At 43.1% G+C, this 12500-nt stretch overlaps 1 protein-coding gene across 1 annotated transcript in view; it reads left to right on the top strand.

The window, feature by feature from the left end:
• The window catches only part of LOC137620093 (spermatogenesis-associated protein 31H1-like), a 63050-nt gene that overhangs the window by 26265 nt on the left and 24285 nt on the right, over nt 1-12500 (top strand). The window contains exon 2 of the mRNA XM_068350366.1: nt 8409-9154. Coding sequence (XP_068206467.1) covers nt 8409-9154 — 746 coding nt within the window. The remainder of the gene's footprint in view (nt 1-8408; nt 9155-12500) is intronic.

Genomic DNA, 12500 nt, shown 5'->3' with positions numbered 1-12500 from the left:
TCTCTCTCTCTCTGTTCTCAACCTCAGTGCCAATATATTTAAGAGGCCTCTCTCTCTCTCTCTCTCTCTCTCTCTCTCTGTTCCTCAATCTCAGTGCCAATAGATTTAAGAGGCCCCCCTTCTCTCTCCCCCCGTCTCTCTCTCTCTCCTCTCTCTCTCTCTCTCTCTCTGTTCTCAACCTCAGTGCCAATATATTTAAGAGGCCCCCCTTCTCTCTCTCTCTCTCTCTCTCTCTCTCTCTCTCTCTCTGTTTTTAACCTCAGTGCCAACAGATTTAAGAGGCCCCCCTCTCTCTCTCTCTCTCTCTCTCTCTCTCTCTGTTCTCAACCTCAGTGCCAATAGATTTAAGAGGCCCTCTCTCTCTCTCTCTCTCTCTCTCTCTCTCTTAGTCAGTTCTTAACATTAATGCCACTCTATATTTCCAGAGTAGAAAATACATTCATAAACTGTATGAATCAATATTGTTGTTATCCCAACGGCACTCCACAATTATGTTATCCTATTTCATTAATTTTTTTTCATAAACGTTCATTTTTTCTTAATTTTGTTACTCATAAATGATTCTCACTCTAAATAACATTGATGATAATGATGATACCAATAAATGTAACGTTTTCCAATGTAGTAAGCTTATCCAAAAATGATGGGTATGTCGTGATGTTTTAAAGTATATTTTGACCTATTCTATGTAATTTCTCTTCCTCTTGTTTTGTTAGAGTTTTTACATAGGAAATATTTATTCTAATGTTGTTATTGTACTTAAGATATTTTGCTTTTTCTTATTTCATTTCTTCACTGAGCTATTTTCCATGTTGGGGCCCCTGGACTTATAGCATCCTGCTTTTCCAACTAGGGGTTGTAGCTTAGCAAGTATAATATATATATATATATATATATATATATATATATTTATACATATATATATATATGTATATTTATATATATATATATTCATATATATATATATATATATAAATTTATATATATCTATATATACACAGTATGTATATATATTCCTTTCTGGGTGGGGATACCTTAACGTGATAAAACGGTTTGTGTATTACTATGATCAGCAAAGCTGTACTACCCAGGGCCACCCCTACTAGGTTGGATTGCTGTGAGCGATCAGATTAAAGTGTCGACCCATCACCAATCCGCAGTTGCCAGCTTGGTGATGAAAATGGCCACACCTCAGACATGACTAAAGACATGTCTGAGGCCTATGGCCTGCAGTGGAGTCGAAACGGTTGCACTTGTTCAGGATATTCTTATATGAAAAAAAAAAAATGGACATGAGCAGGACATATGAGAATGACCAGATAATAGATGGACATTACGAATAACAGGGATGGGTCCCTAGAGATCGCAAAAGGAGCAGGGGAAGGAGGAGAAGACAATGGATTGACGAGATAAGAAAATTTCCTGGTATAGACATATAGACCATAAACTGATGCGAGTGAAAGGACATGCCTGAGGCCTCTGTCCTGCTGTGGACTAGCCACGGCTGACGATGATGATAATGTAATTTGTCCCTCCACTTGTGTCTGTTTATGGTCTTTCTGTGCGAATCTTCACCCGCGAACTTTCTTAGTTCATCAATCCATCGTCTAATCTTCCTTCTTCTGGTTCTTTTACAATCTCTAGGGATCCATTCTGTTACTCTTAATGTCCATCTATTGTCTGTCCTTCTCATTATATGTCCTGCCCATGTCCATTTCTTTTTCTTATATGTTGTTAGAATATCCTCTACTTTAGTTTGCTCTCGTCTTTACGTTGCTATTTTTTCTGTCCCTTATTGTTATTCCCGTATGACCATCTCATTGAATAATATTCTTTTTAGAGAAAGTCGCCTTTTTCTTTTCATAATCTCATTTTGTTTATCCTTCTTTTAATTTTGGTCTCTTGTCCTGGGGAAACATTTACTCTCTGTCCTAAGTACGCATATTCATTAATAATTTCAGGAGGTTTGTCCATAAGTCTTATGTGTTGTCTCTGTATTTTCATTTTCTTATATGCATGTATATACTGTATATATATATATATATATATATATGTATAATGTATTTTTTGTATATATATTTATATATATATATATATATATATGTATATGTATATATGTATATATTTATATATATAATGTATATTTTTTGTATATATATATATATATATATATTATATATAAATTTATATATAAATATATATATATATATATATATATACACGTATATATATATATATAGATAGATAGATAGATAGATAGATATAAATGTATGTACACATAATAAAAAGGAGATCAGTACATTTGATAATAATGATAATGAAACGTATCCAAGTCTTAAAAGAAATCTTATACCAAAAAATGAGAGTAAAACAACATCGTTGATAAAGCTGATAACGATCTCGTCGGACCCCAGGCTTATCTGAGGCTCGAAATGCATCCCATGTGTCACCGGAACTTTATCAGTGATGAACCAATATTTCACCTCTTCTCTTATCTGTGTACTTGAATAAAATACGCAATTTTAGTTACATTTTCTGCGTAGGAATCATATCTAATGGGGGAATATTATTTTATGGGTTACAACTTGGCTGAACCCTTTGTGATAGATGGATTTTTAGGGGAAATTTCACAAAAGTCAACAATTTTTGTTTTGTTTTATCCAAACCTAACGTGAATTTTCTATTTTGTTACCACATGCAAATTCTCGGTTATACTGTAACACACACACACACACACACACACACATATATATATATATATATATATGTGTGTGTGTGTGTGTGTGTGTGTATATATTATATATATATGTATATATACTGTATATATTTATATATACATATATATATGTGTATATATATATATTATATATATATTTGTATATATACTGTATATATTTATATATGCATATATATATATATATATATACATATTATTTATATATGTATATATACTGTATATATATATATATATATATGTATATATATACTGTATATATATATATATATATATATGCATATATATGTATATATATATTGTGGCCCAGAACCCATAGCTTTAGAGTTTGAAAATGTCTTACGAGTGTCGGTTAACATTCTGCAACATTGTTTTCATATTGAGAAAATAAATGTAATTATATGATAAACTATGGTCCATTAGAAGAGACACTTTAGCTACGGTAAGCATCTCTTCTAGGAGAAGGACTCTCCAAAATCAAACCACTGTTTTCTAGTCTTGCGTAGAGCAATGGCCTCTGTACCATGTTCATCCACTGTATTGGGGGTAGAGTTCTCTTGGTTGAGGGCACACTCTGGTACTCTATTCTATCCTATTTCTCTTCTTGTTTTTTTTTCTGAAAAGTTTTTATAGTTTATATATGACAGGTCTCTTTTGATTTTATTTTTAACAACAGTTAACAGTTTAGTGAGATTGATATTATTGTATGGACATGAGTCGTGGTATAACAATGAAACATTATCCAAGAGAGTTTGTAGATTTGAGAACGAAGCCCTCAGAAAAATATTGCGAGTTAAATGACAGGATAGGATTAGAAATGAAACTATAAGAGAGATTACTCTTGCGCCATATGTTAAGGAGATCATGGTGAGGGGTAAATGGAGATGGTTTGGGCACGCTCTTCGCACTCCCCTAGAGAGATAACTTCACCAAACTCTCAAATGGTCTCCCCAAGGTACTAGAAGATTTGGAAGACCTAGGCATACATGGTTGAAGACCTTTTAGCGTCAAGTAGGCTAAATCTAACCGAGGTTCTTTACGTCAATAGGCGTAGGAAGAAATGATCACATTGTTCTTGAATTTTTTATAGTGTTCATTACATCTCTTGTAGTTTGTTTATTTCCGTGTTTCCTTTCCTAATTGGAATATTTTTTTCTTGCTGGAGTCCTTGGGCTCATTTCATCCTGCTTTTCCAACTGGGGTTGTAGTTTAGCTTGTGATAATAATAATAATAATAATAATAATAATAATAATAATAATAATAATAATAATAATAATAATAATAATAATGATAATAATAATAATAATAATAATAATAATAATAATAATAATAATGTGTTAAAGCATTCATTTCTTTCAATTGTCCTCTGATCAAGGATAAATTGTGCTAGTGATTATTATATTATTTTTTAACTAATATTCTTTTATCAATTTTGTCATTTTTGCTTCAATTCTAATTCTTTACTTGTCTGTTTGTACAGCTAGTCCTCATTGTTTGCTACATCAAATCTTTCCTTTTAAATAGAATCGAAAGACATTAAGAGATTTGACGATCGAGACAGATATTAATTTTAGAAAAGTGTAAAATTGGTGTTATTTGAAAGGTAGTTTTATATTAAATTTTTCATCATTTTGTTTTAATCTTTTCCTATTTACATGATTTTATTTTACGCTTAGATTTTTCATTATTTATTTTCGTAAACAACAGTTCATTATTCTTTCCTTACATTATTCTCATTTCCCCTACTTGAATTCTCCTCTCCTTTTTCCTATTATTTTTATAGTTTTTTCCTAATTCTTAATTACATTATAAAGATTCTATCTCCTTTTTGTTCAATATCTCCTAATGCGACCCCATCTTCCCTAATCACATTTTATTATTATGCTTTTTAGCTGTATTTTCTCTACTTGAAACTTTATATATGTATCATATCTGGTTTTTATTTCCTTTGGCAGATTCTCTTATTGTCCTAGTTCAGCATTGTGAAAATCAGTCATTCTAACCCTCTCATACAAATATACATATCCATATGTACACATACATATATACATACATACATACTCACACACACACACACACACACATATATATATATATATATATATATTGTTGTTGTTACTCTTCTTAGAATATTTTATTTTCCTTTTTTCCTTTCCGCACTGAGCTATTTTCCCTGTTGGAGCCCCTGGGCTTATAGCATACTGCTTTTCCAGCTGGGGTTGTAGCTTGGTAAGTAATAATAATAATAATAATAATAATAATAATAATAATAATAATAGTATATATATAATTATATGTACATATATATTTATATATATACATATATACATACATACATATATATATATATATATATATATATGTATATAGTATATATATATAATTATATGTACATATATATTTATATATATACATATATATGGAGAAGTATTGAATTAAAAGCTCAAGATAGAGACGACGGGTGAAATCTAACCGAGGCCCTTTGCGTCAATAGGCGTAGGAGGGGATGATGATGATGATATGATATATATATATTATATATATATATATGTACATATATATGGAGAAGTATTGAATTAAAAGCTCAAGTTAGTTACTCTTCTTAGAATATTTTATTTTCCTTTTTTCCTTTCCGCACTGAGCTATTTTCCCTGTTGGAGCCCCTGGGCTTATAGCATACTGCTTTTCCAGCTGGGGTTGTAGCTTGGTAAGTAATAATAATAATAATAATAATAATAATAATAATAATAGTATATATAATTATATGTACATATATATTTATATATATACATATATACATACATACATATATATATATATATATATATATGTATATAGTATATATATATAATTATATGTACTTATATATTTATATATATACATATATATGGAGAAGTATTGAATTAAAAGCTCAAGATAGAGACGACGGGTGAAATCTAACCGAGGCCCTTTGCGTCAATAGGCGTAGGAGAGGATGATGATGATGATATGATATATATATATATATATATATATATGGAGAAGTATTGAATTAAAAGCTCAAGTTAGAGACGACAGGTGAAATCTAACGAGGCCCTTTGCGTCAATAGGCGTAGGAGAGGATGATGATGATATGATATGATATGATATATATATATATATATATATATATATTGTGTGTGTTTGTATAATTTTCTTTAAGTTTCGTTCATTTGTAACTTTTTATTTCACACGTTTTTTCTTTTAAGTCATGCTTCATCGATAGCCTTTTTCCATGCGCATTTTCTCATTTTTCTCTCTTCCTTGCCCAGTCTTGATCTTATTTTTCCTATCTAGTTAAATTTTTCTCTCTGGTCTTTCAGATCACATTTTAAGATTAATTTTATTTGTCTATTCTGGAAATGTTAGCTCTACTATTCATAATTTTTTCTATTCCGTTTTTCCTTTTCCATTACCATTGTTTTCCTTATATTTAAGAATTAAATGTCCATATATACTATTATTCATCTCCTCGATTTACCTTTCTTTAAAATTTCAATTCATAAAATCTATGATTTTTTTTTCTCCTTTACTTTTATTATTACCCTTCTTGTCTTTAACGAATAAAATTATCCAGTTGTTCCGTAACCCAATACAAACCATTGCTATTTACATGGGGTAATTTGGCGGAGCTGAAATGACGAGCCATTAAAATTAAACGAGGGTTAACTACCCCCTTGCTAATTAGCAGGGGGTAGGGAAGGGGTAGCTAGCTACCCCTTCCCCCCCTCACACACTGTGAATAGCTCAATTCACTTTTGGCTCGGGTGATGATCAGACGTCTCTGCTCTCACCCTCGCTTGACAGCCTTTAATTCTGCTTTCTCTTTAACTAGTGTGTGTGAAGTTGTCCTCGACTCTACGATGCGTACTTGCCCTGGAGTTCCTAAGCGTTCATGTGGGACGTTTATGTCCTCTTTGGAGACGGACCCTCACGCCCTTTGCCCCCTTTGCCGAGGTCAACGGTGTGACAGGGAGAATGTGTGCAGTGAGTGCAGGGAGTGGCCTGCCTCCCAGTGGGAGAAGTTCGGCCGTAGACGCAAGAAGAAGCCCAAGAGAGACCGATCTCCTTCGAAGGTGACTTTGAAGAAGGAGGTCTCTAGGGTTTCTCCTTGCGCCCCCCCGAACCTCCTCCGAAGGTCTCCCTCGTCCGGCTTCACCTGTGAAACCGCCGAGTGAGATTGCAGGTCCTAGTGGTTTTTGCCAACCTCGTGGTGGTGGAGAGGGCGTGGCCTCCCTTAGCGAGGTTGTTCCCTCTCCTCCCCCGGGGGAGGATTTATTATATTTTGATGAATTCGACTGCACTGTTTCTAATCATGGTTTGTTTCAGCTTTGGGCTTCCTTGGGGCTTAAGGGCACTCCCTCCAAGGAAGGCCTGTTTGACTTGTTGCAGCTGGGGGCTGCAGGCTGCAGTCAAACAGTCACCGGTAATTACGGATGTTTTTCCTTCGGACATTGTCGATACTGTGTTGTCTGCCCCTTCTGACGTGGCAAGTCTAACCCTTGATCCTGCTGCCTCGGATGTTGCTGAAGTCCCATCTCTCCCTTCCGCACAGCCTTCGGAGGGAAGGGTGGGGCCTCCGGTCTCTCCTGCGAGCTCGTCTCCCCCCCCGGGGGTAGCGCGCTTTCAGAGACACCCCTTCGAAGGACCGATGACCCTGACTCCTTACCCAGGGGTCGCATTCGTCGTAAGGCCCGTAGGCCTCTGCGAGAGAGGGGGCTCCCTTCTCCCTATCAAGGGGTGAAGAGGCACCTCTTTGGGTCTCCTTCTCCTCCACCTGCGGAGGAACTTCCTCGTCAGGAGAAGGTCATACCTGCAACATCTCTTGACCTCTCTGCGGATCGTTCACGATCCCCTTCTCCTGCCAAGTCTTCAGTGCTGCCGTCACCTGTAATCCTACAGGCACCGTCTCCTTCGGGGGAAAAGGACTCTGGGGTTAAGTCCCTGGCCCTTGTGCGCGCACCTGCGCGCTTGCGTGCAGTTGAGCGCAGATCTTCGTCTCCTCATCAAACATCACCTGTTCGCCAGCGCTCTCCAACGCGCCAGCGATCTCCTGTTTGCCAGCGCTCTCCAACGCGCCAGCGATCTCCTGTGCGCCGCGCTCTCCTGCTCGCCAGCACGCCCCTGGGCGCGCTCTTCATTTTGAGGATGGTCAATGCTCACCAACGCGCCAGCGATCTCCTTCTCACCAGCGCCTTTCTGGGCGCGCTCTTCAGCCTGTGAAGAACCAGCGCTCCCCAACGCGCCAGCGATCTCCTGCGCACCAGCGCTCTCCCGCGCGCCAGCTCTCTCCTGGACATCCAGAGAAGGGGCAACGCCTTCCAACGCGCCAGCGATCTCCTTCTCGCCAGAGCTCCACTGCTCGCCAGCTCTCCTTAGGGCACCCCCACCCTGAGAAGCAACAACTTCCTGATGGGCGCGCTGCTCACCATCACTCGCCTGTGCGCGCGCGCAAGCACTCACTAGTGCCTGTGCCTGTTGCACGCCCTGTGCGCCCACGCTCGCCAGCGCCCTCTAGATCTTCGGACTCAGACGCTCGCAAGGGTTCGCCTTTGCCTCGCACGTCGATTCTTGCGCTTCCAGTTGCCCCTGCGCGCCCTTCGATTTCTGACCGCCTCTTAAGTTTGGCGCACTCACGCCCACGATCTCTTTCAGCTCGCCTTTCACGCCAACACGCTGTGGGTCCTGCGGGCGGTAAAGAAGGGGCCTCTCCTACATGCGCCCCGATCGCTGATAGATCTGCGCGCCACCACTTGAGGGAGACTAAGTCTTCTAGGAGACATCTTTCTCCCTCCCACCATCACCAGCGCTCCCCTAAGAGGTCGCGCGGTCACTCGCCAGCTCCTTCTGTGGAGTTTTCTCCTGCGCATTCATATGCATGCTCTCCTGATCGATCTCGTGCATACCCTCCTGCGCGCCATTCTCCTGCGCGCCATTCACCTGCGCGCTCCTACGTGCATGCACCTGCGTATGTGCGCCATCACTCGCGGCCCTATGACCACCTTTCTCCTTCGCGCGAACGCTCGCCCACAGGTCGCTCGCCTACGGTGGGTCATTCGGACCGCAAGGATCCTCGGCAGGATGCTCCTCCTGGGAGGCGTTCCCAGGATTCACCTCCGCGCAAGAGGAGGATAACGGCAGAACAAGGAAGATCAGCAGAGAGGTCTAGGCAGTCATCTTTTTCTTTTCAGGAAGGCCTCGTGGTGACCACTCCTAAGGGTCGCGAGATCCCCTTTTCTCCAGCGGGGATTGCTGACACAGCGTCAGTTACCCGTCTACCATGGTTCCGCCACATGATCAAGGCTGTGGTCCAGGCTATCAAGCCTTCCAGCACTGATCAGAGGCGGGACCCTGGAATGGGTTCTCCACCGTTGAAGAAAAGGAAAGGAGTGGGCTTCGTGGTAACTCCTCCCCGGGAAAAGCTGGTCTCCAGGAACCCCATCAGGCGGACCCCTTCCCCTTCTCCAACCTCTGCAGCTCCACCCCCTCCTGTAGATGAGTTTATCTCGTCCTCGGGGGACTCCTCTGACTCGGAGAATTCTCCCTTGGCACCAAGGGGGGAATTTTCTCCGGATAGGGGAGAGGTTGCACGGGAAGAGGTTCCTCCTCGGGCGTCGGTGTTGGAGTCCTATTTTCCTTCCAGGAGGGAATCGAAGGACACCAAGACTGTTCCGAAATCTTCGTCGAAGATTCGTCAAGAACCAGCAATCCCTAGGGAGGACGTCCACGTTTCTCCCCAAGAAGACCTCTTGGGGATGGGAGACTTAGCTGCCAGTCCACCAAAAGGAGAGCACAGCGAGTCAGAACACACGTTCTGGCAGGTCCTTGGTTTGATGAGGGAGCTCAACAAAATCAAGGACCCGGAGACAGCCCCTCGTGAGGGGAAAGACACCGTGCTTGACGAGGTCTTTGGTGTCCAGAAGCCCCCCAAGACTAGTGCAGCTTTGCCCTGGTCTAAAGGGGTAAAAGGCGCCAGGGACAAAGTCAAAGCTCAGCTCTCCGGTCTGGCCTCCTCAGGACGTTCTTCTGCCGGGTTTAGACTCCTCCCTCCTCCTCTAGTCCAACAGAGGAGGTATTTCGAGATCGACGGGGAGTCTTGCATGTCTCTTCCACTCCATCATTCTGTGGAGGAACTAGCTAAGGGAACTTCTTTCGAGAAGCTCTCGACCCGACAGGTGACGTTTGCGGCGTCAGAGACCCAAAACCTGGAGAAAGTCGCTAAGAGTGCCATGCAGGCAACTTCGTGGCTTGATCTCTGGCTTGGGTCTCTGGGCATCCTATTGCGATCTGAGGATCTGTCCAAGGAGAGCAATAGGAAGGCCTTGGAGACCTTCCTCCTCTCGGGCACTCGCTCTATTGAGTTTCTAGCTCACCAGGTCACTAACCTGTGGGCTAACTTGATCCTCAAAAGACGCGATTCAGTGTCCGAGAGGTTCCATCCGAAGGTCCCCACTGCAGACGTCAGCGGGCTCAGACACTCCTCTATTTTTGGAGGGGAGTTACTGGAGCCTCGTGACATGGAGCAGTCGGCTGAGAGGTGGAGGAGGTCGAACCAGGACTCTCTCCTCCAAAGGGCCCTGACATCTCGGCCCTATAAACCTCCAGCTCCTCCACAACAACGTCAACAGCAGCCTCGCAGGACACCTAAGCAGGCTCCGGCAGCTAAGGCAAGCGTGTCTAAGCCGCAGTCCTTTCAGCCGAAAGACAAGAGACGCGGCAAGTCCTCTAAGGGAGGTAGAACTCCTAGAGGAAGCGGCAAAGGTCGCAAACACTAGGAGTGGCAATCCCCCCGCGTGTCCACCTGTGGGGGGATGCCCAAGAAGTTGCGTGCAGAGGTGGCAGCAACTCGGGGCCGACCCTTGGACGGTCTCTGTGATCGGCCAAGGGTATCGCGTCCCGTTCACAACATCTCTACCTCCCCTGACAGCGAATCCAGTGTCGTTGAACTCCTATGCCTTGGGATCGGCAAAGGGGATGGCCCTCCGGGCAGAAGTCGAGACCATGCTCAAGAAGGATGCTCTCCAGGAGGTTGACGACGGCTCCCCAGGCTTCTTCAGTCGACTCTTTCTTGTAAAGAAGGCGTCTGGAGGCTGGAGACCAGTCATTGACCTCTCAGCACTGAACAAGTTTGTCATACAGACTCGGTTCAGTATGGAGACAGCGGACATGGTCAGACTTGCGGTGAGACCACAAGACTTTATGTGCACTCTGGATTTGAAGGACGCGTACTTCCAGATCCCCATCCATCCGTCTTCCAGGAAGCACTTAAGATTCGGCCTAGATGGCAAGACCTACCAGTTCAAGGTGCTGTGTTTCGGTCTCTCCACGGCACCCCAGGTGTTCACCAAGGTGTTTACTCTGATCTCGTCGTGGGCTCACAGGAACGGCATCCGTCTCCTTCGTTATCTGGACGACTGGCTGATCCTGGCAGACTCGGAGTCGACCCTTCTGCGTCACCGGGACAGGCTTCTGGAAGTTTGCCAAGATCTAGGGATCTTGGTAAATCTCGAGAAGTCCTCTCTGCGCCCTACGAAGAAACTGGTATATCTAGGCATGAAACTAGACACGATTCTCCACAAAGCCTTTCCATCAGACGAAAGGATAGCAAGGCTGAGGAAGGTAGCAGAACCTTTCCTCAGACGAGGAGAGCTTCCGGCCCAACTGTGGTTACGTCTCTTAGGCCATCTATCATCTTTGGTCCGTCTTGTTCCAAACGGCCACCTCAGGATGAGATCCCTTCAGTGGCGGCTGAAGTCGCAATGGAATCAGGGAAACGATTCCCCGGACTTCCTAGTTCCCATAGGACCTTCGGAACTGACGGACCTTCGATGGTGGCTGGACGACGAGAACCTACGGAAGGGAGCAGATCTCCTCGTCCTCCCCCCAGATTTGACTCTGTTTACGGACGCGTCAAATCTAGGGTGGGGGGCCCACATTCTGAACCAAAGGGCCTCAGGCCTTTGGTCAGAATCGGAAAAGTGCCTACACATCAACTTGCTAGAATTGAAGGCCGTTTTTCTGGCTCTTCAACAGTTCCAACAAACCCTGGCGGGCCACTCCGTGGTGGTGATGAGCGACAACACCACGGTAGTGGCTTATATCAACAAGCAGGGAGGTACCTTCTCGCAACAGCTATCCCATCTTGCAGTAGAGATTCTGAGATGGTCCGAGACCCGCTCGATCTCACTGACAGCTCGCTTCATTCCTGGCAAGAGGAATGTCCTCGCCGACAGCCTCAGCAGGGCGACGCAGATAGTGAGTACCGAGTGGTCCTTGGACCCTCAGATAGCCAACAAAGTCCTGACTTTGTGGGGCTCTCCGACTGTAGATCTGTTTGCGACAGCCTTGAATTTCAGGCTGCCCCTTTACTGCTCTCCAGTCCCGGACCCCAAGGCTTTCTGGCAGGATGCCTTTCAACACAGGTGGGACAACATGGACGTTTACGCCTTCCCACCTTTTTTGTCTGATGAGAAGGGTGCTCAACAAGACCAATCTATCGGTCAACCTTTCCATGACTCTCATAGCTCCGCTATGGCATCATGCGGAATGGTTCCCAGATCTTCTGCGGCTCCTAACGGAACCCCCAAGAGAACTCCCTCCACGTCACGAGCTACTCAAACAACCACATTGCAACATCTTCCACAAGGCCGTAGCTTCGCTTCGGCTTCACGCCTGGAGACTATCCAGCGACTCCTCACGGAGAGAGGATTTTCTCAGCAGGTTGCGGACAGGATGTCTCGGCACCTG

Source organism: Palaemon carinicauda, chromosome 26 (genome assembly GCF_036898095.1).
Source record: "Palaemon carinicauda isolate YSFRI2023 chromosome 26, ASM3689809v2, whole genome shotgun sequence".
Taxonomy (NCBI): Eukaryota; Metazoa; Arthropoda; class Malacostraca; order Decapoda; family Palaemonidae; genus Palaemon; species Palaemon carinicauda.
Note: the sequence above shows the minus strand (reverse complement) of the source record. Positions and strands in the feature narration are given on the sequence as shown.